General features: G+C 48.9%; 1 protein-coding gene across 1 annotated transcript; it reads right to left on the reverse strand.

Annotated features, from left to right (window-relative positions):
- Nucleotides 1-2,776: 2,776 nt before the first annotated feature.
- On the reverse strand, nt 2,777-27,990 carry pus1 (pseudouridine synthase 1). The gene is made up of 7 exons (XM_038803863.1): nt 27,801-27,990; nt 27,669-27,718; nt 27,384-27,584; nt 22,186-22,323; nt 19,099-19,201; nt 13,757-14,454; nt 2,777-3,626 (listed from the first exon to the last, which is right to left on the reverse strand). Exons 1-7 carry the CDS (start codon nt 27,886-27,888, stop codon nt 3,567-3,569), a joined length of 1,338 nt encoding a protein of 445 aa, XP_038659791.1. The 5' UTR covers nt 27,889-27,990; the 3' UTR covers nt 2,777-3,566.

Here is a 27,990-nt window from a genome sequence, read left to right on the forward strand (position 1 = left end):
GCCTCCTTCTGCACTGTAAATTCTAAACAAATTCTAAATATAAGGAGATATGGTGATCTGGGGCGAAATTCTCCAACCCCCAGCAGGGTCGGAGAATTGCCTGGGGCCGCCGAAAATCCGGCGCCCGCCGTGGCAGAGATTCTCCGCCACCCAGGAAGTGGCGAGGTCCCTGCGGTGATTCTCCGACCCGAAGTCCTGCCGCTGGGAGGCCTCTCCCGCCGCCGAGGTTTAAACCACCTCTGGAACGGCGGGATCAGTGGCGCGAGCGGGCCCCAGGTGGTGACCCCACGGTGGCCTGGCCCGCGATCGGGGGCCCCCGCTCAGACTCTGGGACAGTGCCCTGGGTGCACTCTTTCTCTTTCCGCGGCCGCCACGGCCTCCGCCATGGCGGAAGCGGAAGAGAAACCCACATCGCGCATGCGCCGAACGGCGAAAGCCTTTCGGCCAGCCCCGCTGCAGCTGGTGCCGGTTTTTTGCGCCAGTCTTCTGGTGCCAACCGCTCCGGCGCAGGGCTGGCCCCCAAAGGTGGGGAGAATTCCACCACCTTTGGGGAGGCCCGACCCCGGAGTGGTTGGCGCCACTCCCCAACGCCGGGACCCCCCGTCACGCCGGGTAGGGGAGAACCCCGCCCATTGAGTGTACTTCCCGTGCACTAGTACCTTCCAAGGAGGATTTGCATAAATATTTGGCAAGGAAAAGTTTGCAGAATAGGGATGCACAGTGGTTGGCATTGCTGCCTCACGTGCCGAGGTCCCAGGTTCGATCCCGGCTCTGGGTCACTGTCCGTGTGGAGTTTGCACATTCTCCCCGTGTCTGTGTGGGTTTTGCCCCCACAACCCAAAGATGTGCAGGGTAGGTGGATTGGCCACACTAAATTGTCCCTTAATTGGACAAAAAAAAGAATTGGGTACTGTAAATTGATTTTTAAAGTTTGCAGAGCGAGGATAAGGGGCATAAGGAGTGGGATTAATTGGATAGCTCTTTCAGAGCTTTGGGAGGGCAATGCAGAAAACCGCTATCTCCGGCACTTCATTTTGTATTCCATGTTTGCCCCGGAGGCAAAAGAGATAATTTTATTGGTTGATCCTGTGGCTGCTCCACGTCCCTGATTGGCTGGACCAGCTATCCCCTCCGTGAAGGTGTATTGAAATGAAAATCGCTTATTGTCACGAGTAGGCTTCAAACGAAGTTACTGTGAAAAGCCCCTAGTCGGCACATTCCGGCGCCTGTTCGGGGGGGGGGGGGGGGGGGGCTGGTACGGGAATCGAACCGTGCTGCTGGCCTGCAGCGATTTAGCCCAGTGAGCTAAACCAGCCCCAATTGGGCGAATCAACACGGTTCACTGATCGAACGCTGCAGATAGTTTACCTTTCTCACCGAGGACATAAAGGAGCTGATACTCTCGGTGTGAAGACCTGGTCCTGTCTGGCGCACTCGACGTACAAGACTTAACTGCAAGGACAGGACGGGCACTGCTGTATCTGTTTGCAATGCCCAAAGCCACATTTACTCCAAAGATTGGACGAGTGAAATGGTGTTCGCCAATTTATCAACGGCAGAGATTTATATTCAGCTGTTAAGAGGAGAGTCAGAGGACATTGAGGCAAATCAAATATAAACGCAGTATTACCCATTAGCTTCCTGCAGTTTAACCTCTGGCACTGGCTGCCGGGTCGTACATGGGCAACAGTTCACTGACTCCCTACAAGCAGTAGTCAGACCTGTTTCTGGATGGGACGGAGATCCCTCGTACAAAAGGGTGTGCACTGCGAGAAATGATCAGGGGCAAAGCGATCTGGATCGATTGCCTCAATGGGTCAGAGAAACCTTTCCCGGTCTTATTCTTCCCAAATCAGTCCGGATTTTTAATCTCGTTTCCCGTCTCTCCCATGGGATTACAGGATTTTGGGTGGGATTGGATTGGCTTATTGTCGTGTGTAACAAGGTACAGTGAAAAGTATTGTTCTCGGTACAGTCCAGACAGATCGTTCCATACATGAAAAACATAGATGTCACATAAATACACAATGTAAACGCATAGACACAGGCATTGGGTGAAGCATACAGAGTGTAGTACTACTCAGTAAAGATGTGTGGAGAGATCAGTTCAGTCCATAAGAGGGTCATTCAGGAGTCTGGTAACAGCGGGGAAGAAGCTGTTTTTGAATCTGTTAGTGCGGGTTCTCAGACTTTTGTATCTTCTGTCTGATGGAAGAAGTTGGAAGAGAGAATAACTCGGGTGGGAGGGGTCTTTGATTATGCTGCCCACTTTCCCAAAGGCAGCGGGGGGGGGGGTGCGGGTGTAGACAGAGTCAATGATGGGAGGCGGGTTCGCGTGATGGACTGGGCTGTATTCATGACTCGTTTCTTACGGTCTTGGGCCGAGCAGTTGCCATACCAGGCTGTGATGCAGCCAGATAAGATGCTTTCTGTAGTGCATCTGTAAAAGTTGGTAGGAGTCAATGTGGACATGCCGAATTTCCTTAGTTTCCTGAGGAAGTATCGGCGCTGTTGTGCTTTCTTGGTTGCAGCGTCGACGTGGGTGGACCAGGACAGATTGTTGGTGATGTGCACACCTCGGAATTTGAAGCTGTTAACCGTCTGGGGGTACAGAGTATATACAAGGAACACAGAGCGAAGACTGCTAAATCCACCAGGGACTAATCAATGGTTCGAGGGCTGAATGTTCCTGAACAAAGAGGCAGGTTTAAAACTATGGAATAAAACGTCCTGAGAAAAATAATAAAATGTCACTTTCAAAAAGAATCTTGGGATGTTTCTTGGGTAAACCTCTTTCACTTTTATTATTTTAAAATAAACACAGCAGCTTAAATGCCGCACAGCGACACGATGTTCAGATACAATAAAGCTTTGGGCTGTGATAACGTACTGTGGCAGTAATTCACAGATCCATTATTCTACCAGTACATGGGAGTAACATTAACGTAAGGCATGATTCTGGGAGCAACAGTGAAAGGTGGAAAGTTGCCCCCTAATTTGGCTGTTCCCAGTCAGCTGAAATGTTCATACAAAACAAAGATTCAGTAGTAATTTCCAATAGGAAATTGGATAAACACTTGGGAGAAAAATTCACAGAGCTATGACCAGGGGAGTGGGATTAATTAAATAGCCCTTTCAGCACTGACACAGTCACAGCAAGCCGAATGACGACCTTTCGCGATGCATTGTTCCATGTGTCTCAGATCCTGCAAACCCACACTCCACCAGAGTATAACGTTACAGATTTAATAGGGAACAAACTCCTCCAATCTTATTGCTGCCATAAACCTCCATCCGAGCAATAAGTAAAAACAAAAACAAAAATAATGAAGGGAGGAGGTACACGACAAAGTAAATCGTCTTTTTCTGAAAAAAATATTGATTGAAATTTTTGGTTAAATCTCAACAACTTGGGGCCCCTTCTCACGTTCAAGGCTGGTCCAGTCAAGAGCCTTGCTCAAACGCCCAGAGGAGGAACATCCAACTGTTGTCCTGTTTTCTTCATCCTGGGTTCCCCACCAGCTGGCTTGGGAGCCACGCACGAACATCCGGCCCAAGCCTGCAGCTCAGTCAGAGTCGCCTCCGTCGCTGCCTCCGTCACTGCCTTCATCCAAATCCGCACTCTCCTGAAAGCAGAGGGGGAGGGGGGAGAAACGGTTTCTCGGTCAGTCCCCGAAATACATCAAACTCTCGGCAGTTAGGAAAATCGGACTATGTTTTTCAGAATTTAAGATAGAAACTATTCCCGCACAAGAATAGTTTCCCGTTTTTTTTTTTGCACTGGAGTGCTGAGCTTGTGGCATTTGAGTGCTACAGTGAGAGTTTGGTGACTGAGGGAGTATAAGGGTTCATTTTTATTTAAAGTCTAGTATTTCTTTTATTTAGTTAATTAACTTAAAAGTTGCTGTTTGGTCTATAAGAAGGTGAATTTTGAATCAGCTTTAAACAAGGTTCTACTTGGACTTACTTGCAGCTGGAGCTTGTTAATTAGTTAATTGCATTAGGCCAGTTTTCAGAAGCTAGAGTCACAGCATAAATAGGAGCTAGTTACAGTGCAGACTTTGTTTGCACTGGAGTGCTGAGCTTGTGGCATTTGAGTGCTACAGTGAGAGTTTGGTGACTGAGGGAGTGCTGAGCTTGTGGCATTTGAGTGCTACAGTGAGAGTTTGGTGACTGAGGGAGTTAGGTGAGGAGGGAGTAAGGTGCTCCTTACATTTCATTTCCTATATTTATCAAAGAGCGTGAAGGGAGCCAGGAGTTTAGAGTACAGCTGACTGGAAGTAGAGTCGGAGGGCGGAGGTCCAGTTGGTCCAAGGGGCAGCTAATTCTGTAAAGTAAGAGGGAATGGAGGCTAGGGCAGTTGCATGCTCCTCCTGTAGGATGTGGGTGGTGAGGGATACCACTGGTGTCCCCGCTGACTATACCTGCGGGAAGTGCACCCAACTCCAGCTCCTCAGAGACCGTGTTAAGGTACTGGAGCTGGAGCTGGATGAACTTCGGATCATCCGGGAGGCAGAGGGGGTCATAGAGACACCAAAGGTACTGGACAAGAGTAGCTGGGTTACAGTCAGGGGAAAGAAAACTAACAGGCAGACAGTGCAGGGATCCCTCGTGGCCGTTCCCCTTCAAAACAAGTATACCGTTTTGGATGCTGTTGGGGGGGATGACCTACTGGGGGAAGGCCCCAGCGGCCAGGTCTCTGGCACTGAGTCTGGCTCTGGGGATCAGAAGGGAAGGGGGGAGCATAGAAAAGCAATAGTAATAGGAGATTCAATGGTTAGGGGAATAGATAGGAGATTCTGTGGTCGCGAGCGAGACTCCCGAAAGGTATGTTGCCTCCCGGGTGCCAGGGCCAGGGATGTCTCTGATCGTGTCTTCAGGATCCTGAAGGGGGAGGGTGAGCAGCCAGAAGTCGTGGTGCACATTGGTACCAACGATGTAGGTAGGAAAAAGGGTGTGGAGGTAATAAACAAGTTTAGGGAGTTAGGCTGGAAGTTAAAGGCCAGGACAGACAGAGTTGTCATCTCTGGTTTGTTGCCGGTGCCACGTGATAGCGAGGCTAGGAATAGGGAGAGAGTGCAGTTGAACACGTGGCTGCAGGAATGGTGTAGGAGGGAGGGCTTCAGGTATTTGGATAATTGGAGCGCATTCTGGGGAAGGTGGGACCTGTACAAGCAGGACGGGTTGCATCTGAACCAGAGGGGCACCAATATCCTGGGGGGGAGGTTTTCTAGTACTCTTCGGGAGGGTTTAAACTAATTTGGCAGGGGAATGGGAACCGGATCTGTAGTCCAGCAACTAAGGTAGACGATAGTCAGGACGCCAAAGCACGTAGTGATGCAGTGGGGAAGGTAACAATGAGAAAGGAGAGTACTTGCAGGCAAGGAGATGGGTTGAAGTGTGTATACTTTAATGCAAGAAGCATCAGGAATAAGGTGGGTGAACTTAAGGCATGGATCTGTACTTGGGACTACGATGTGGTGGCCATCACGGAAACTTGGATAGAAGAGGGGCAGAAATGGTTGTTGGAGGTCCCTGGGTATAGATGTTTCAACAAGATTAGGGAGGATGGTAAAAGAGGTGGGGGGGTGGCATTGTTAATTAGAGATAGTATAACAGCTGCAGAAAGGCAGTTCGAGGGGGATCTGCCTACTGAGGTAATATGGGTTGAAGTTAGAAATAGGAAAGGAGCAGTCACCTTTTTGGGAGTTTTCTATAGGCCCCCCAGTAGCAGCAGAGATGTGGAGGAACAGATTGGGAAACAGATTTTGGAAAGGTGCAGAAGTCACAGGGTAGTAGTCATGGGCGACTTCAACTTCCCAAACATTGAGTGGAAACTCTTTAGATCAAATAGTTTGGATGGGGTAGTGTTTGTGCAGTGTGTCCAGGAAGCTTTTCTAACACAGTATGTAGATTGTCCGACCAGAGGGGAGGCCATATTGGATTTAGTACTTGGTAATGAACCAGGGCAGGTGATAGATTTGTTAGTGGGGGAGCATTTTGGAGGTAGTGACCACAATTCTGTGACTTTCACTTTAGTAATGGAGAGGGATAGGTGCGAGCAACAGGGCAAGGTTTATAATTGGGGGAAGGGTAAATACAATGCTGTCAGACAAGAATTGAAGTGCAGAAGTTGGGAACATAGGCTGTCAGGGAAGGACACAAGTGAAATGTGGAACTTGTTCAAGGAACAGGTACTGCGTGTCTTTGATATGTATGTCCCTGTCAGGCAGGGAAGAGATGGTCGAGTGAGGGAACCATGGTTGACAAGAGAGGTTGAATGTCTTGTTAAGAGGAAGAAGGAGACTTATGTAAGGCTGAAGAAACAAGGTTCAGACAGGGCGCTGGAGGGATACAAGATAGCCAGGAGGGAACTGAAGAAAGGGATTAGGAGAGCTAAGAGAGGGCATGAAAAATCTTTGGCGGGTAGGATCAAGGAAAACCCCAAGGCCGTTTACACATATGTGAGAAATATGAGAATGACTAGAGCGAGGGTAGGTCCGATTAAGGACAGTAGCGGGAGATTGTGTATTGAGTCTGAAGAGATAGGAGAGGTCTTGAACAAGTATTTCTCTTCAGTATTTACAAACGAGAGGGGCCATATTGTTGGAGAGGACAGCGTGAAGCAGACTGATAAGCTTGAGGAGATACTTGTCAGGAAGGAAGATGTGTTGCGCGTTTTGAAAAACTTGAGGATAGACAAGTCCCCCGGGCCTGACGGGATATATCCAAGGATTCTATGGGAAGCAAGAAATGAAATTGCAGAGCCGTTGGCAATGATCTTTTCGTCCTCGCTGTCAACAGGGGTGGTACCAGAGGATTGGAGAGTGGCGAATGTCGTGCCCCTGTTCAAAAAAGGGAATAGGGATAACCCTGGGAATTACAGGCCAGTTAGTCTTACTTCGGTGGTAGGCAAAGTAATGGAAAGGGTACTGAGGGATAGGATTTCTGAGCATCTGGAAAGGCATTGCTTGATTAGGGATAGTCAGCACGGATTTGTGAGGGGTAGGTCTTGCCTTACAAGTCTTATTGAATTCTTTGAGGAGGTGACCAAGCATGTGGATGAAGGTAAAGCAGTGGATGTAGTGTACATGGATTTTAGTAAGGCATTTGATAAGGTTCCCCAAGGTAGGCTTATGCAGAAAGTAAGGAGGCATGGGATAGTGGGAAATTTGGCCAGTTGGATAACAAACTGGCTAACTGATAGAAGACAGAGAGTGGTGGTGGATGGCAAATATTCAGCCTGGAGCCCAGTTATCAGTGGCGTACCGCAGGGATCAGTTCTGGGTCCTCTGCTGTTTGTGATTTTCATTAACGACTTGGATGAGGGAGTTGAAGGGTGGGTCAGTAAATTTGCAGATGATACGAAGATTGGTGGAGTTGTGGATAGTGAGGAGGGCTGTTGTCGGCTTCAAAGAGACATAGATAGAATGCAGAGCTGGGCTGAGAAGTGGCAGATGGAGTTTAACTCTGACAAGTGTGAGGTTGTCCATTTTGGAAGGACAAATCTGAATGCGGAATACAGGGTTAATGGTAGGGTTCTTGGCAATGTGGAGGAGCAGAGAGATCTTGGGGTCTATGTTCATAGTTCTTTGAAAGTTGCCACTCAAGTGGATAGAGCTGTGAAGAAGGCCTATGGTGTGCTAGCGTTCATTAGCAGAGGGATTGAATTTAAGAGCCGTGAGGTGATGATGCAGCTGTACAAAACCTTGGTCAGGCCACATTTGGAGTACTGTGTGCAGTTCTGGTCACCTCATTTTAGGAAGGATGTGGAAGCTTTGGAAAAGGTGCAAAGGAGATTTACCAGGATGTTGCCTGGAATGGAGAGTAGGTCATACGAGGAAAGGTTGAGGGTGCTAGGCCTTTTCTCATTAGAACGGAGAAGGATGAGGGGCGACTTGATAGAGGTTTATAAGATGATCAGGGGAATAGATAGACAGTCAGAGACTTTTTCCCCGGGTGGAACACACCATTACAAGGGGACATAAATTTAAGATAAATGGTGGAAGATATAGAGGGGATGTCAGAGGTAGGTTCTTTACCCAGAGAGTAGTGGGGGCATGGAATGCACTGCCTGTGGTAGTAGTTGAGTCGGAAAAGTTAGGGACCTTCAAGCGGCTATTGGATAGGTACTTGGATTAGGGTAGAATAATGGAGTGTAGGTTAACTTCTTAAGGGCAGCACGGTAGCATTGTGGATAGCACAATTGCTTCACAGCTCCAGGGTCCCAAGTTCGATTTCGACTTGGGTCACTGTCTGTGTGGAGTCTGCACATCCTCCCCGTGACTGCGTGGGTTTCCTCCGGGTACTCCGGTTTCCTCCCACAGTCCAAAGATGTGCAGGTTGGGTGGATTGGCCATGACAAATTGTCCAAAATTCTATGATTAACATAGGACAAAAGTTCGGCGCAACATCGTGGGCCGAAGGGCCTGTTCTGTGCTGTATTTCTCTAAAAAAAAAAAGAGGTCTTAGGGTGATAACAATTCATGAATTGGTTTAATTATTGCAAGCTTCAAGCCAGGGAGCCATGATACTTGTATCGCCTCACATGAGACAAAGGGGGTGACCATGTGTATCTGACTACCACCCACACAAAAGCCATTGGTCAGCACATCACAATCTAACAGGTGGAGGGAGAACAGGAGCTATCAGGTAACGAACATCACTAAAACAGTTTTGGGCCCCGTATCTAAGGAAGGATGTGCTGGCCTTGGAAAGGATCCAGAGGAGGTTCACAAGAATGATCCCTGGAATGAAGAGCTTGTCGTATGAGGAGCGGTTGAGGACTCTGGGTCTGTACTCGGAGTTCAGAAGGATGAGGGGGTTGGGGGATCTTATTGAAACTTACAGGATGCTGCGAGGCCTGGATAGAGTGGACATGGAGAGGATGTTTCCACTTGGAGGAGAAACTAACAAAGAACAAACAAAGAAAAGTACAGCACAGGAACAGGCCCTTCTGCCCTCCAAGCCTGCGATGACCATGCTGCCCATCTAAAATAAATCTTCTACACTTCCGGGGTCCATATCCCTCTAGAACCAGAGGACACAATCTCAGACTAAAGGGACGATCCTTTAAAACAGAGGGTGGTGAATCTGTGGAACTCTTTGCCGCAGAAGGTTATGGAGGCCTAATCACAGAGTGTCTTTAAGACAGAGATAGATAGGTTTTTGATTAATATGGGGATCAGGAGTTATGGGGAGAAGGCAGGAGAATGGGGATGAGAAAATATCAGCCATGATTGAATGGCGGAGCAGATTCAATGGGCCAAGTGGCCTAATTCTGCTCCTGTGTCTTATGGCCTAAAACAAAGGATCTGATCTTCGTCACTGTCCTGTTGATGGGACCAGAATGGCTCATTGGCTACAAGACGCCTTTGAACATCCTGAGGTCCCGTACCAGCCTCCCCGTACAGGCGCCGGAATGTGGCGACTAGGGGCTTTTCACAGCAATTTCATTGAAGCCTACTCGTGACAATAAGCGATTTTCATTTTCATGAAGGACACTATATCAATTCAATTCCTTTATTCCTGTCGGACTGCAAAATAAACTGGCAGCCCAGCTGATAAGTAATTCAATGAACCAACATGTTCAAGGATTGCTTGGCAGAAAACAGGGTAATTTTCAACAGGATTAAATGAAAAACCATACCATCCTTCACTGGGATAATTTTCATTTGGCCATTCACTTGTTCATTAAAAAAACACTTCCCGCCCATGATCGGCAATTTAATTATTTCCTCCTCAATTGAAAGATCATTCTAGGCCGGAAACATAAACACCGGTGGTTCCATAAGCCTACAAACGTCCATCACCTTCCAACTCCACTTTTAAAACGGATTGATGGGATCAGCTGCCATTGACTTCACAGATAAGGGGCTCCAAACCCTGACAACTCTGAGTGAAAGCATTCGCGGAAACCCCTCCTTCAGGAGGGAGGTAGAAGGGGTGGAGGAGTTGCATTACTCGGCAGAGATGATATCACAGCTGTGATTAAGGAGGGCACGATGGAGGATTCGAGCACTGAGGCAATATGGGTGGAGCTGAGAAATAGGAAGGGTGCAGTAACATTGTTGGAACTTTACTACAGGCCTCCCAAAAGCGAGCATGAAGCAGAGGTACAAATATGCAGACAGATTATAGAAAAATGTAGGAGCAATAGGGTGGTTGTGATGGGAGATTTTAACTTCCCCAACATTGAATGGGATTCGTGTAGTGTTGGAGGCGTAGATGGAGCAGAGTTTGTAAGGAGCATCCAGGAGAGTTTTTTAGAGCAGTATGTAAATAGTCCAACTCGGGAAGGGGCCATACTGGACCTGGTATTGGGGAATGATCCCGGCCAGGTGGTTGATGTTTCAGTCGGTGATTACCTTGGGAATAGCGATCACAATTCCGTAAGTTTTAGAATACTCATGGGCAAGGACAAGAGGGGTCCGAAAGGAAGAGTACTAAATTGGGGAAAGGCAGAGAATAACAAAATTCGGCAGGAGCTAGGGAATGTGGATTGGGAGCAGCTGTTTAAGGGTAAATCCACATTTGAAATGTGGAAGTCTTTTAAGGAAAGGTTGATTAGAGTGCAGGACAGACATGTTCCTGTGAAAATGAAAGATAGAAATGGCAAGATTAGGGAACCATGGATGACAGGTGAAATTGTGAGACTAGCTAAGATGAAAAAGGAAGCATACATAGGATCGAGGCAACTCAAAACTGATGAAGCTTTGGAGGAATATCGGGAAAGTAGGACGAATCTCAAACGCGCAATAAAGAGGGCTAAAAGGGGTCATGAAATATCTTTGGCTAACAGGGTTAAGGAAAATCCCAAAGCATTTTATTCGTATGTAAGGAGCAAGAGGGTAACTAGAGAAAGGATTGGCCCACTTAAAGACAAAAGAGGGAATTTATGCGTGGACTCAAAGGAAATGGGTGAGATTCTTAATGAGTACTTTGCATCGGTATTCACAAAGGAGAGGGACAAGATGGATGTTGAGGCTAGGGATGGATGATTAAATACTCTCGGTCAAGTTGTCATACGGAAGGGGGAAGTTTTGGGTATTCTGAAAGACATTAGGGTGGACAAGTCCCCAGGACCGGATGGGATCTATCCCAGGTTGCTGAGGGAAACGAGGGTCGAAATAGCTGGGGCCTTAACAGATATCTTTGCAGCATCCTTGAGCACGGGTGAGGTCCCGGAGGACTGGAGAATTGCTAATGTTGTCCCTTTGTTTAAGAAGGGTAGCAGGGATAATCCAGGGAATTATAGACCTGTGAGCTTGACGTCAGTGGTAGGCAAACTGTTGGAGAAGATACTGAGGGATAGGACTATTCACATCTGGAAGAAAATAGACTTATCAGTGATAGGCAGCATGGTTTTGTGCAGGGAAGGTCATGTCTTACAAACCTAATAGAATTCTTTGAGGAAGTGACAAAGTTAATTGATGAGGGAAGGGCTGTAGATGTCATATACATGGACTTTAGTAAGGCGTTTGATAAGGTTTCCCATGGCAAGTTGATGGAAAAAGTTAAGTCGTATGGGGTTCAGGGTGTACTAGCTAGATGGATAAAGAACTGGCTAGGCAACAGGAGACAGAGAGTAGTGGTGGAAGGGAGTGTCTCAAAATGGAGAAGGGTGACTAGTGGTGTTCCACAGGGATCCGTGCTCGGACCACTGATGTTTGTGATCTACATAAATGACCTGGAGGAAGGTATAGGTGGTCTGATTAGCAAGTTTGCAGATGATACTAAGATTGGTGGAGTTGCAGATAGCGAGGAGGACTGTCAGAGAATACAACAAAATATAGATAGATTGGAGACTTGGGCAGAGAAATGGCAGATGGAGTTCAATCCAGGCAAATGCGAGGTGATGCATTTTGGAAGATCAAATTCAAGAGTGGACTATATGGTCAATGGAAGGGTCTTGGGGAAAATTGATGTGCAGAGAGATCTGGGAGTTCAGGTCCATTGTACCCTGAAGGTGGCAACGCAGGTTGATAGAGTGGTCAAGAAGGCATACAGCATGCTTGCCTTCATCGGACGGGGTATTGAGTACAAGAGTTGGCAGGTCATGTTACAGTTGTATAGGACTTTGGTTCGGCCACATTTGGAATACTGCGTGCAGTTCTGGTCGCCACATTACCAGAAGGATGTGGATGCCTTGGAGAGGGTGCAGAGGAGGTTCACCAGGATGTTGCCTGGTGTGGAGGGTGCTAGCTATGAAGAAAGGTTGAGTAGATTAGGATTGTTTTCGTTGGAAAGACGGAGATTGAGGGGGGACCTGATTGAGGTCTACAAAATTATGAGAGGTATGGACAGGGTGGATAGCAACAAGCTTTTCCCAAGAGTGGGGGTGTCAGTTACAAGGGGTCACGGTTTCAAGGTGAGAGGGGAAAAGTTTAAGGGAGATGTGCGTGGAAAGTTTTTTACGCAGAGGGTGGTAGGTGCCTGGAATGCTTTACCAGCGGAGGTGGTAGAGGCGGGCAAGATAGCATCATTTAAGAAGCATCTAGACAGGTATATGAATGGGCGGGAAGTAGACCTTGGAAAATAGGAGACAGGTTTAGATAAAGGATCTGGATCGGCGCAGGCTGGGAGGGCCGAAGGGCCTGTTCCTGTGCTGTAATTTTCTTTGTTCCAGACGTTTTTCCAATGATTTTGAATCCATGACCTATAGTTATTGACTTGACAGAGGGAACGTTTACTCCACCGAAACCCCTCATCGCCCGTACAACCTCTCCAGATTTCAAATATAACTTTGCTTGTAATTTTAAAAAAACTTTTAATGGTTTTTTTCCCCCAATGAAGGTACAATTTAGCGTGGCCAATCCTCCTATCCTGCACATCTTTGGGTTGTAGGGGAAAAACCCATGCAGACACGGGGACAATGTGCAAACCCCACACGGACAGACTTTGCTTGTAACGGAGGGGAATAAGATCTATACTGGTAATAATGGAAGAAGAGATCATTTTTAAGTGTTAATACTTTTTGTCAATGGCAAATATATGAGGTTTATTAGAATCGCAAAACAGTTATCTTGGCACTTAGAATCTGTACTCAGATACTTTACTTGTGCATGTTGGTACTGGATTGGTGTGCAGTTTATGGTGTTACCTGTCAATCAGGTGGGCAATATCGTGAAAACCCCAGGTGAAAATATTTCATTTTTTAGATTTTAGAGTACCCAATTCTTTTTTTTCTATTCAAGAAGCAATTTAGCGTGGCCAATCCACCCACCTGCACATGTTGGGTTGTGGGGGTGAAACACACGCAGACACAGGGAATATGGGCAAACTCCACACAGACAAGTAACCCGGGCACGCGGTCGAATCAGAGTCCTCGGCGCCGTGAGGCAGCAGTGCTAAAGGCGAAAATATTCTAAATGGCTGAAAGAAATTTGTCAGAGACCCAATGAAAATGTATCTTTTCATTTCTCACGGTTGTAAAACCTTTTATAGGGCAGCACGGTAGGTTAGCACTGTTGCTTCACAGCTCCAGGGTCCCAGGTTTGATTCCCGGCTGGGTCACTGTCTGTGCGGAGTCTGCGCGTCCTCCCAGTGTGTGCGTGGGTTTCCTCCGGGGGCTCCGGTTTCCTCCCACAAGTCCCGAAAGACGTGCTGTTAGGTGAATTGGACATTCTGAATTCTCCCCGTGTACCCGAACAGGCGCCGGAATGTGGTGACTAGGGGCTTTTCACAGTAACCTCATTGCAGCGTTAATGTAAGCCCACTTGTGACAATAAAGATTATTATTATCATTAGTTATTACCTTTGAGTGATTCTCATTTCGCTGGACTCCCGAAGCTGTGGCACTAAAATCATGAATGGGTAAAGTATTCAGCCAATTAGCCATAGACTGCTCCTCAATCTCAGTCTTAACAATGGTGGGATAGATATGATCCTCTTTAAATCCCAGAATTTGTTCCTCAATATCACACCACTCCAAGGCCTCGTGAACTCCATCGTTGCCAAAACGGTTGTTGTACTTCTCGAAATGAACCGTGTCCAACACGAGGCCCAGTCCGGGGGCCTTTGGGACGTCCACCTTCTCCTCACCCCAGCTGCGGGCCATGATGGATTCCGCAGCGTAGCCTCTCACGACAGCAATCACCAGTCCAATCATCTTCCTGATCTGATGCATCATGAAGCTCTGCCCCTTGACCTTCAGGACAGCAAATTCCATGCCTTGCCTCACAAAAGGTTCTTCGCAGTACATCTCCATGATGTATCGCTTGGCACTGGGGTCACGCGCCGCCTTCCCCGACGTGAAGTTGTGGAAGTTGTGAGTCCCCTTGTAGCTGGCCAGCAAGCTGTTGACATGGCTAAGCGCTTCACTACTGAGACGGTACTCCTTTGCCTGGCTGTCATGATCTTTGTGCGCAAAGGCAAAGGTCGGTAGCATGTAGAAGTATGTCCTCGCATCGCAGGTATTCTTGGAGTTGAATCTCCCGGTAACCCTCTTCAGTCCTGAAGAAGAAAGCAATGAATCATCGGGAGAAACCAATCTGGAGAGAACGGATTACGAGGAACATGCATTACATTTGGTATTGAAACGGGATTTGTTCCCCGCCCCCGCCCACTCTTCTCCCTATTTCTGAGCTCCTCGCGTCATTGCCAATAGGCTCCTCGGGCACTTTTATCTCGACGGCCCTGACGCAGGGGACCAGCAGTTCCCCATTGTGACTCCCTCCCTTGCTGAAGCTCACACTCATCATGCAGTTCCTTCCTGTGCCAGCGTAGTTAAAACGGACTGCTTGCCGATGAAGCACTTTGCAACATCCTGAACTGGTGAAAGCCACTAATGCGGTATTCCGAAGGCCAGCAACACATTTATTAATTGCATCACACTTTCATAATAAAAGGAAAAGGAGGGCAGCACGGCGGCACAGTGGGTTAGCCCTGCAGACTCACGGCGCTGAGGACCCGGGTTCGAATCCCGGCCCTGGGTCACTGTCCGTGTGGAGTTTGCACATTCTCCCCGTGTCTGCATGGGTTTCACCCCCACAACCCAAAGATGTGCAGGTTAGGTGGATTGGCCACACTAAATTGCCCCTTAATTGGAAAAAATAATTGGGTACACTAAATTTATTTTTTTAAATAAATAAATAAATGAATGAATGAAAAATGAAAAAATTAAAGGAAAAGAAAGTCTAGCTGCAGTAGTAGAAAATAGTTCACAAGGGAACCTTTAACATATAGAATAGAACAGTACAGCACAGAACAGGCCCTTCGGCCCCCGATGTTGTGCCGAGCAATGATCACCCTACTCAAACCCACATATCCACCCTATACCCGTAACCCAACAACCACCCCCCCCCCCAACCTTACTTTTAGGACACTACGGGCAATTTAGCATGGCCAATCCACCTAACCCGCACATCTTTGGACTGTGGGAGGAAACCGGAGCACCCGGAGGAAACCCACGCACACACGGGGAGGACGTGCAGACTCCGCACAGATAGTGACCCAGCCGGGAATCAAACCTGGGACCCTGGAGCTGTGAAGCATTTATGCTAACCACCATGCTACCGTGCTGCCCAATATTAAGTAATAAAACATTGGCGCTATAATGTAGCACCTTATCCTGGCCCTGGAGGAATAACATCATTGACAATTAAAAATGGGAGTTGGAATATCTGAGTGAGGGAGTCTTGCAGCAAGTGTACTGAGCTTTGGTAAGAATACCGCAGAACAGTATACAGTATTGGTTTCCTTACCCAAGGAAGGATTTATTTGCCTTGCAAGGTGTGCAATAAAGATTCACTAGGTTTTTGAAAAAAGTTAATTTCCGGGATGTGGGCATCACTGGTTAGGCCCAGCATTTATTGCCCATCCCTAATTGCCCCTTGAGACGGTGGTGGGGAGCTGCCTTCTTGAACCGTTGCAGTCCTGGAGTTGCAGGTACACCCACTGTGCTGTTAGGGAGGGAGTTCCAGGATGTTGCCCCAGCAACAGTGAAGGAACGGCCGATATAATTCCCAGTCAGGGTGGTGAGTGACTTGGGAGGGGAACCTCCAGGTGGTGGGGTTCCCAGGTGTCTGCTGCTCCTGTCCTAGATGGCAGAGGCCGTGGGTTTTGAAGGTGCTGCCTAAGGAACCTTGAGTGAGTTTGTGCAGTGCACCTTGTAGATGGTGCACACGGCTGCCACTGTTCAGTGGTGGCGGAGGGTTTGAACGTTTGTGGAAGGGGGAGCAATCAAGCGGGGCTGCTTTATCCTGGATGGTGTCGAGCTTCTTGAGTGTTGTTGGAGCTGCACTCATCCAGGCAAGTGGAGAGTATTCCATCACACTCTTGACTTGTGCCTTGTAGATGGTGGACAGGCATTGTTTGGGGGAGGGGGGGCAGTCCAGCTTAGTTTCTGATCAATGGTAACCCGCAGGATGTTGACTGTGGGAGATTCAGCGATGGTAATGCCATTGAATGTCATGGGGCGATGGTTAGATCCTCTCTTGTAGGTGGTCATTGCCTAGCATTTGTGTGGCACGAATGTAACTTGCCACTTGCCAGTCCAAGCCTGGATAATGTCCAGATATTGCTGCATTTGGAGATTATCTGAGGAGTCGCAAATGGTGTTGAACATTGTGCAGTCATCCGCAAACATCCTCACTTCTTTTTTTTAAAATAAATTTAGAGTGCCCAATTCATTTTTTCCAATTAGGGGCAATTTAGTGCGGCCAATCCACCTACCCTGCACAGCTTTGGGTTGTGGGGGTGAAACCCACGCAGACACAGGGAGAATGTGAAAACTCCACACGGACAGTGACCCAGAGCCGGGATCGAACCTGGGACCTCGGCGCCGTGAGGCAGCAGTGCTAACCCACTGCGCCACCGTGCTGCCCTACATCCCCACTTCTGACCTTATGATGGAAGGCAGGTCATTGATGAAGCAGCTGAAGATGGTTGGGCCTAGGGCACCACCCTGAGGAACTCCTGCAGTGATGTCCTGGAGCTGAGATGATTGACCTCCAACCACCACACCCATCTTCCTCTGTGCCGGGTATGACTCCAGCCAGTGGAGTTTTCCCCGATTCCCATTGACTCCAGTTTAGCTCGGGCTCCTTGATGCCGCACTCGGTCAAATGCTGCCTTGATGCTGAGGGCAGTCACTCTCGCCTCACCTCTGGTATTCAGCTTTTTTGTCCATGTTTGAACCAAGGCTGTAATGAGATCAGAAGCTGAGTGACCCTGGCAGAACCCAAACTGAACGTCCGTGAGCAGGTTATTGCTGAGTAAGTGCCGCTTGATAGCCCTGTTGATGACGCCTTCCATCACTTTGCTGATGATGGAGAGCAGACTGATAGGGCTGTAATTGGCTGGGTTGGATTTGTCCTGTTTCTTGTGTACTGGACACAATTGGGCAACTTTCCACATTGCCGGGTAGATGCCAGTGTTGTAGCTGTACTGGAACAGCTTGGCTAGGGGGAGCAGCAAATTCTGGAGCACAAGTCTTCAGTACTATTGCTGGGATATTGTCAGGGCCCATATCCTTTGCAGTATCCAGTGTCTTCAGCCATTTCTTGATATCACATGGAGTGAATCAAATTGGCTGAAGATGCTGTGATGCTGGGACCTCTGGAGGAGACCGAGATGAATCATCCACTCAGCACTTCTGGCTGAAGATTGTTGCGAGTACCTCAGCCTTGCCTTTTGCACAGATGTGCTGGGCTCCTCCATCATTGATGATGGGGATATTTGTGGAGCCTCCTCCTCCAGTGAGTTGTTTAATTATCCATCACCACGGACTGCAGAGCTTTGATCAGATGGGTTTGGTGTGCAATCGCTCTGACTATTACTTGCTGCCTATGCTGGTGGCACACAAGTAGTCCTGTATTGTCATTTCACCAGGTTGATTCAGAGCATGAAAGAGATGTCCGAAAATTGTGATTAAGAATGAGAGGTGATCCACCCGAATTGTTAGAAACTTTTAAAAGGTTTGGCAGGGTAGGTGCAGATAGCAGGTTTTCCCAACTGCAAAGTCTAGACTAGAGCTCAGAGTCTCAGAATCAGGGGCCCATCATGCGAACTCACCTCCCATCCATTGACTCTGTCTACACCTCCCGCTGCCTGGGGAAAACGGGCAACATACTCAAAGACCCCGCCCACCTGGGTTATTCTCTCTTCTAACCTCTTCCATCGGGCAGGAGATACATAAATCTGAGAACACGCACTAACAGCGGTTAGCACTCCTGCCTCACGGCGCCAAGGACCCAGGATTGATCCTGGCCCCGGGTCACCGTCCGTGTGGAGTTGCAACATTCTCCCAGTCTTGTGTGGGTTTCACCCCCACAACCCAAAGATGTGCAAGGGTAGGTGGATTGGCCACGCTAAATTGCCCCTTAATTGGAAAAAAAGAATTGGGTACTCTGAATCAATAACTAAATAAAACCTGTCCGGGAGCCCCATCTGTGTCACAGTCCAGCTCACAATGACGAAATAAGACCATAAGATATAGGAGCAGAATTAGACCACTCGGCCCATCTAGTCTGCTCTGCCATTCAATCATGGTTGATCTCAATTTTATTTGCACTGTGATTTGTTATTTGCGGATTTATCTTGTATGAATTTTGAGATTTGGAGAGCGCAATTGCCTAATTTTGATGAATGAATCCTAAATCAATGCACTAAGATCTATTAACACCTGCAGTTTGATATCAGGGACCAACTAGATTGCTCTATAAAGGGCTGGAGTGGATTTGATAGTATGAATGGCCTCCTTCTGGGCCACTATGACTTCATGCCCACAAATTAACAAAAGCATGAGTATAAACTTTATTTGTGCTCCTCAGGGCTTACATTACACATCAAGGCCCCTTCGTCAACACCTTCCAAACCTGCAACCCCTACTATCTGGAAGGACAAGGGCAGCAGACACATGGAAACACCGGTCAGCCAAGCCAATCCTGACGTGGAAATATACCACTGCCGTTTCCTTCACTGTTGCTGGGTCAAATACTGTGCAATTAACATGCTGCCACCTTATTTTTAAAGAACCATTCGCATCTTTCCACATTAATTACCTACACATTCACAATTGAGGCCCAGTGTATCATTTGTCTAAACAGACCCTCTTATCACATTGTCATATAAATAGAAGTTAACAGGTGACCGTACCTAGTATTTTGATGCCTTTTGGAAGGTGTTCATTGATCCTATCCACTAGGTTATCGATGAGCCAGAGTTTCAGCGAGACAATTTGACCAGCAGCAGACACGCCCTGGAAAACAGCGGATACCACTCGTATTTAAGTAAAAGGCTAGTTTGTCTCTCCCCCCCCCCCCCCCCCCCCACTATGGGGTCATTAACAGGATCAGACATAACGCTAGTTTTCCATCAAACTGAAGTCAACATTGAGCAGGATTTTCCACCTGATCCCATAGAATTCCGACCTGGAAAGTCAGCTGAAATTACCCCCAATCTTTCTCCTGCAGTTCATGAAAAAATAAAAATTCTTCCAGCAGAATAGGTGGGAAAAGCACGCCTGGATTTTCAAGATGCAAATGTGGGAATCATCAAACCCTGCCATTTCCTGAAAGGGAAGGAAGATTGGGAAGGGAAGCCAATCTGGGCAATTGTTGCTCATTTCTTTCTGGTAACGTACAGAGCGGTGTTTAGCAGCACAGAAAGAGGCCCAATGGCCCATCATGTCTATGCAGGCCATTAAGCAGCTATCTGTGCTAATCCCATTTGCCAGCACCTGGTCCGTAGCCTTGTACGCTGCGGCATTTCAAATGGCCATCTAAATGCTTCTTCAATTGCGTGAGGGTTCCCGCCTCTACCATCTTTTGTTGGGTGCTCCCTCTGCAGGGGTACCTGGGCGTAACCGTGGAACTGTCTATAACAGGGGTGGGCAAACTTTTCCGTGCAAGATCCACATTCAGAAATTCACAATTTTAAAGGGCCGCATAGTATATTAAGTAAAATAATTAATATTTAAAATAGCCAAAATAAAAGGTTTTTAAAGGAAAAAAAAGCAATTAATGTTTATTAATTAATATTTTAAAGTAGAAACTTCACATGAAACACATGTTGTGCCGAGCAATGATCACCCTACTCAAGTCAACGTATCCACCCTATACCAGTAACCTAACAGCCCCCCCCCCCCCACCCACCTTAAAATTTAAAAAAAAAAACTTTTTTTATGACTTGATCTTGGTGGGCCGCATAAAGACCTTTGGCGGGCCGCAAGCGGCCCGCGGGCCGTAGTTTGCCCACCCCTGGTCTATAAATATGCTCAATTATCCAATTAACGCATCTCTATACATGTAACCTTAATTTACATCTTGTAAAAAATAAATTTAGAGTGCCCAATTAATTTTTCCCAATTAAGGAAGAGAAAAAAAACAAAAAAAAATAAGCATACAAAATGATCAGAGGGTTAGATAGGGTGGACAGCGAGAGCCTTCTCCCGTGGATGGAGGTGGCTAGCACGAGGGGACATAGCCTTAAATTGAGTGGTAATAGATATAGGACAGAGGTCAGAGGTGGGTTTTTTACGCAAAGAGTGGTGAGGCCGTGGAATGCCCTACCTGCAACAGTAGTGAACTCGCCAACATTGAGGGCATTTAAAAATTTATTGGATAAGCATATGGATGATAAGGGCATAGTGTAGGTTAGATGGCCTTTAGTTTTTTTTCCATGTCGGTGCAACATCGAGGGCCGAAGGGCCTGTACTGCGCTGTATCGTTCTATGTTCTATGTTTAAGGGGCAATTTAGCGTGGCCAACTCATCTAGCCTGCACATCTTTTGGGTTGTGGGGGGCGAAATCCATGCAAACACAGAGAGAATGTGCAAACTCGACACGGACAGTGACCCAGAGCTGGGATCGAACCTGGGACCTCGGCGCCGTGAGGCAGCTGTGCTAACCACTGCTCCTGCTGAAACTTTTAAGAGTTTTACAAGTGTAAAACTGGCTGAATCATCCAAAGTGAACGATTTAAAATCGCTTTGTCGGATGGTTAACAAATCCAGCGCAGTTGTCCAGGGAGCCTTAGCCCTTCTGGACAGTTGCCGGGTAAACCCTTACTTGGGAACTGCCGAGAGGGATTCTCCAGGACATTTTTGGAGCACCCCCCACCCCTCCACAATCCGCTGCTGGGGAGCCAGGAGGTTATGGGCTCAGGCAGGTCTCCTCCAAGTATTCCCTTTTCTAAAGAAAAGAAGTATAAGAATTGGCAAGTCATGTTGCAGCTGTATAGAACCTTAGTTAGGCCACACTTGGGAGTCTAGTGTTCAATTCTGGTCGCCACACTACCAGAAGGATGTGGGGGCTTTAGAGAGGGTGCAGAAGAGATTTACCAGGATGTTGCCTGGTATGGAGGGCATTAGCTATGAGGAGATTTTGAATAAACTCGGTTTGTTCTCAATGGAACGACGGAGGTTGAGGGGCGACCTGATAGAGGTCTACAAAATTATGAGGGTTATAGACAAGAGTGGATAGTCAGAGGCTTTTTCCCAGGGTAGAGGGGTCAATTACTAGGGGCACAGGTTTAAGGTGCGAGGAGCAAGGTTTAGAGGAGATGTACGAGGCAAGTTTTTTACACAGACGACCTGGAACTCGCTGCCGGAGGAGGTGGTGGAAGCAGGGACGATAGTGACGTTTAAGGGGCATCTTGACAAATACACGAATAGGATGGGAATAGAGGGATACGGACCCAGGAAGTGTAGAAGATTTTAGTTTAGTCGGACAGCATGGTCGGTACAGGCTTGGAGGGCCGAAGGGCCTGTTCCTGTGCTGTACTTTTCTTTGTTCTGAGTCCCAACCTAGTTATGTTTACTCAATAGCTATAATCTCCCAGTTCTGGTACCATCCTTGTAAATTATTTTTGCACTTTCGCCAGTGGCTCTCTCATACAGGCCAGATCCGTGCGCAGTTCCCCAAAAGCAGTTTTATATTTACTGCCCGTAATTGTCAATAAGCAATAGGGGGGGGGGGGGGGAGCGAATGTAATCAAGTGTAAACGAGAATGTCTGCGCAGAATATCTATTCATGGCTGCAGAATCTCGGGGCGACATGCCGGGATTCGGGGAAAAAGGTGGGGGGGGGGGGAATGGTACGGAGCCAAGGTGCTCGGTTGGAGAGCCGGTGCAATCGCGATGGGCCAAATGGCCTCCTTCTGGGCCGTAACAATTCTGCTGATTCGGGACCACGTGGCAGAAAGCTCCTCAGCATCACAGTGGCGAGAAGTCACAAACGGTACCTTGTCGGTTCTGGCACATCTCTGAAAGGACATCTTCCTCATGTCATCACCGTGGTTCTCGGGAATGCACTCAGCTGTCACCAGCGCCTTCACCAACTCATCCTCAATGGTTTTAAACTGAGACGATCCAACATTCCTCTGTTTAAGACAATTCCAGACAACAGTCATTTGGTAACATCACAGAACAGAGTGCAATTTGATCTAACGTGTCGCATACCTCTGACTGCACGCAAACAAAAAAAATGTAATGCCACAGAAAGAGGCCATTCGGCCCTAGTCTGCAGTGGTGATACAGAGCTACCTACTCTAACGTCACATTCCTACTCAGTATAATTACTCTTCGATATTACATAGAACATACAGTGCAGAAGGAGGTCATTCGGCCCATCGAGTCTGCACTGACCCACTTAAACCCTCACTTCCACCCTATCCCCGTAACCCAATAACCCCTCCTAAACTTTTTGGTCACTAAGGGTAATTTATCATGGCCAATCCACCGAACCTGCACGTCTTTGGACTGTGGGGGGAAACCGGAGCACCCGGAGGAAACCCACGCAAACACGTGGAGAACGTGCAGACTCCGCACAGACAGTGACCCAGCGGGGAATCGAACCTGGGATCATGGCGCTGTGAAGCCACAGTGCTAGCCACTTGTGGTACCGTGCTGCCCCCTTTCCTGCATGTCCCCCATTTTGGTCAACAGCTCGTGGTGAGGCTGCTACTGCCGCTTACACACCCACTTTCGATTTTCCACTTGTCCCATTCCCTCGCATCACCATCCCTTTTGTTATTTATTCTATCACCCTATCACAGACCCTCACTTTTATTTGGTCCTCCCCTCCTCCCTTTCCCCACCTCCGGACGTGCTGAACGAGTGGTAAATTTTTCATATCTTCGATTCTGATAGCTCGTCAACCTGGGATGATAATCTAGCTTCCCTCTCCACAGATGCTGCCTGAGCTGCGGAGCGTTTCCAGCATTTTCTCCGTGAGATAGAGGAGCGGGGGGGGGGGGTGGGGGGGGGGGGGGGGGGGGGGGGGTGGACTGTACGGCCCTCTTGAACCTGCTCCCCCATTCAATACAATGGTGGCTAATCTTCCACATCAACTCTTCCCCCTGTTCTGCCAATATCTATCCCAGAGTTGAATGTACTTGTTGGGGGGGGGGGGGGGGGGGGGGGGGGGGGGGGGCAGCATGTTGGCACAGTGGTTAGCACTGGGACTACAGCGCCGAGGACCTGGGTTCGAATCCTGGCCCTGGGTCACTGCCCGTGTGGAGTTTACACATTCTCCCCGTGTCTACGTGGGTTTCACCCCCGCAACCCAAAGATGTGTAGGGTAGGTGGATTGGCCACGCTAAACTGCCCCTTTAATTGGAAAAAGAATAATTGGGTACTCTACATTGAAAAACAAAATAATGTACTCATTTGTTGGAGCCTCCACACCATTCTAGGGAAGAGAACGCCAAGGATTCACAACCCTCCAAGTTCACAAGAGGTTAGTCTGCGGGTACAGCCACTGATTAGGAGGGCAAATGGAATATTGACGTTTATTGGCAGGGGGATGGGATATAAAAGTTGGGACGTTTTACTGCAGCTGTACAGGGCCTTGGTGAGACCACGTCTGGATTACCATGTATTGTTTTGGGCTACTTTTAGAAAAAGGATATCATTAGAAGCAGCTTGGAGAAGATTTGTTTGCTCCTTTCCGGGGATGAAGGGGTTTACCCCATGGAGAAAGCTTGGAGTAGATGGGCCAAGGCCCACTGGAGTTTAGAATGAGAGGTGGTCTCATTGAAACACATCAGATCCTGCGGATGGATACCAGGAGACGGTTTCCTGTTGCAAGGGAGACTAGAACTAGGAGACACAGGTTACAAATACGAGGTCTACCATTGAGGACGGATATTGAGAGCTTTTGTCTCTCAATTAAGGGTTATTGGGGGGAGGGGGAGGGAGTGTGGACGGGAAAATGTAATTGAGACTACAATCAGTTCAGTCATGGGGCCAAATGGCATGTTCCTGCTCGTAAATCCTATGTTCCTCAATCCTAAATGGCCAACTGATATTTTGAGACTGTTCTTCAGCGAGGAGGAAAACAGCATCTCAGCACCTAGCCTGTCAGGTCCTCGAAGAGATTTCTGCATTTCAAAGAGATCCCACTCATGACATCTGTGGGTCAAGCACGTCAACACTTGGGGGAACACTTGAGTCGTATGCGAGGATGCAGAGCAGATTTACCAGAAGGGTTTCAGGGATGGCAGATTTCAAGCTACAAGTTGAAGTTGTGGAGAAATGGGAGGTAATGCATTTTGGAAGGTCTAATACAGGTATGGAATATACAGTGAATGGCAGAACTCGCAAGAGTATTGTCAGTCAGAGAGATCTTGGTGTACAGGTCCACAGGTCACTGAAAGGGGTAACACCGGTGGAGAAGGTAGTCAAGAAGGCATACGGCATGCTTGCCTTCATTGGCCGGGGCATTGAGTATAAGAATTGGCAAGTCATGTTGCAGCTGTATAGAACGTTAGTTAGGCCACACTTGCAGTATAGTGTTCAATTCTGGTCGCCACACTACCAGAAGGATGTGGAGGCTTTAGAGAGGGTGCAGAAGAGATTTACCAGGATGTTGCCTGGTATGGAGGGCATTAGCTATGACGAGAGGTTGAATAAACTTGGTTTGTTCTCACTGGAACGATGGAGGTTGAGGGGCGACCTGATAGAGGTCTACAAAATTATGAGGGGCATAGACAGAGTGGATAGTCAGAGGCTTTTCCCCAGGGTAGAGGGGTCAATTACTAAGGGCCATAGGTTTAAGGTGCGAGGGGCAAGGTTTAGAGGAGATGTACGAGGCAAGTTTTTTTACACAGAGGGTAGTGGGTGCCTGGAACTCGCTGTCGGAGGTGGTGGTGGAAGCAGGGACGATAGTGACGTTTAAGGGGCATCTTGACAAATACATGAATAGAATGGGAATAGAGGGATACGGACCCCGGAAGTGTGGAATATTTTAGTTTAGACGGGCAGCATGGTCGGCGCCGAAGGGCCTGTTCCTGTGCTGTACTTTTCTTTGTTCTTAGAAGCTGGGACTGTTCTCCTTAGGGCCAAGAGAGATGAGGGGAAATTTGATAGAGGCCTCCAAGGTCAGGACAGGTCCGAACTGCCCCCTTGGCAAATGGTGCAAGGACTTGATTGGGGGGGGGGGGGTGAGAAGGATGTCACAGATTTATAGTTTTGAGTAGGAAGTGCAGGTGGAAGACGAGGAGGGACATTATTTATGCAGCGATTGGTAATGACCTGGAACTCTCTGCCTGTGAGGGTACCGGAAGTGGAAACGATCAATGACTTTGAAAGGAAAATGGACGGGCATTTTGAGGGAAATAAATTGTCAGGACCACGGAGATAGAGTGGGGGAATGGAGGTGACGGGATTGCTCCGCAGAGAGTCTCGCATCGACTGGATGGAGCAAATGGCCTCCTTCTGTGCCGGTATTTTTAATATCGCTGTTTGGAAGCAGGGCAAGGTAGAGGAATGGAACGAGCCGATGTTGAAAGATGGAATCTTGTAAAAAAAAAATGATAAAAGTAAATTCAACATTTCGAGCAATCTGTAGGCCGGCAGCAGAAGCAGAGCCATGAAAACTGACTGGCTCACCTGCACTGCCGTGTGGCTGACTTACACACGGCTGGAGTGACACAATACCTGGCTGATTCTGAATACCTTCCGAAGTGGAGCAGCAGTCCTCTGTTTCTAAAAGGGCCACCACCTGAGATATATTACAGTCCTATTTCAACAACCACTTAATTAACTTCTAAATCATTCAGCTCACAAGCAGGCCATTTGGCCCTTACTGCCTGCGCCAGCTCCTCGAAAGAGCGATCCAATTAGTGCCCAACGATTAGGTGGGGTTACGGGGATAGGGCGGGGGAGTGGGCCGAGGTCGGTGGCGACTCGATGGGCCAAATGGCCTCCTTCTACACCGTAGGGATTCTAATTAACCGCGCTCCCTTGCTCTTTCCCCACAACCTGCAAATATATCCCCCTCAAGCACTTATCCACGGAATCTACATAGAATTTAAAGTGCAGAAGGAGGCCATTTGGCCAATCGAGTCCGCACCAGCCCTTGGAAAGAGCACCCTAGCTAAGCCCACACCTCCACCCTATCCCCATAACTCAGTAAACCCACCTACCTTTCTAACACTAAAGGGCAGCTAATCCAACTCTCTTGTGAAAGTTACTGTTGAATCAGCTTCGACCACTTTCTTGGACGTTAGCGCATTTACAGTTTAGGTGTTTAAAAAAGATGGCTCTTCCATCACCCCCTCAGGTTATTTTGCCAATCACCTCAAATCTGTGTCCTGTGAGTTACCACCTCTTCTCACAACTGAACAAAACTGCAGGTGATTTTGAACACCTCCACTAAATCCCCCTCCCAACCTTCTCTGCCAAGAAGAGAAGCGAGTTCGCCAGGAACTCGTATCTGGAGCCATTGTGGTGGGCAGACACTGCAACGGTCTTGACATCTGTTCCAACACTGGAGGACAGGTTTGGGTGCATGAGCCCCCACTTCCCTCACATCTTAGTCGCAAAGACGCACATGGACATAAACCCCCTCAGTGGGGGACACACGGTTGGGGGGGGGGGGGGGAGTACACGGTGAGGAGGAGTACACGGTGAGGGGGATCACACGATGGGAGGGCACGCGGTGTGGGTGGGGGGGGGAGGAGTATACGGTGAGGGGGATCACACGGTGAGGGGGGCACGCGGTGGTGGAGGGGCACGCAGTGTGGGGGGGAGCACACAGTGAGGGGGATCACACGATGGGAGGGCACACAGTGAGGGGGGCACGCGGTGAGGGGGACACGGGAGGCACATGGTGAGGGGGGCACATGGTGAGAGGGGGCACACGGTGAGGAGGGGGTACAGGGAAGGCACACGGTGAGGGGGGCACAGGGGAGGCACACGGTGAGGGGGCACACGGTGGCACGGTGAGACAGGGCACAGTGAGGGGGGCACGGTCAGGGGGGTACGGTGAGCGGGGGGTACGGTCAGGGGGGCACGGTCAGGGGGGCACACAGTGGCACAGTGAGGGGGGCACAGGGGGGCACACAGTGGCACGGTGAGGGGGGCACAGGGGGCACACAGTGGCACAGTGAGGAGGGGGCACAGGGGGGTACGGTCAGGGGCAGCTGCCCCCACTTGCCTGCATGCCGTGGTATCCTTTGCCAGAATAGGCCAGCAGCAAAACCACTTTCCTTTTGGGGCGCTTCCTGCCCCCGGCCTCCGCCTCCGCCCTCAGCTTCTTGGCCGCCTGTTGGTTCTGGCCGGGCCCCGGCCTGCGCTTCCTCTCCTCCCCCTGCTGCTGCTGCCGGCTGGGCCTGGGCTCGGCCTCCTCCTCCCCGGCCTGGACCGGGCCCCCGACCCCGGGCTGGAGCGGAGCCCCGGTGCCGACCCCGGCCTGGAGCGGAGCCCCGGTGCCGACCCCGGCCTGGAGCGCGGTGCTGGCCATGTATCGCCGCTGCTGCCGCTGCTGCCTGACTGAGAGAGAGAGAGAAACTTTACACCGAGGAGGGAGAGAGGCCTCGATCCCGCCGCAATGCAGCCCGGCCCCGGTACTCACTGAGGGAGGCACCAGTCCCGGAACTCACTCCGCTCCTGCCCGCTGCCGGATACAATGTAACCAACCTGTGGGCCACCCAGCGCAGCATCGACCCACTCAGACTGTATCCATTCAGCCTGTGTCACTCACACTGTATCCATTCAGACTGTAACCACTCAGCCTGTGTCACTCACACTGTATCCATTCAGAC

Source organism: Scyliorhinus canicula, chromosome 1, assembly GCF_902713615.1.
Source record: "Scyliorhinus canicula chromosome 1, sScyCan1.1, whole genome shotgun sequence".
Taxonomy (NCBI): domain Eukaryota; kingdom Metazoa; phylum Chordata; class Chondrichthyes; order Carcharhiniformes; family Scyliorhinidae; genus Scyliorhinus; species Scyliorhinus canicula.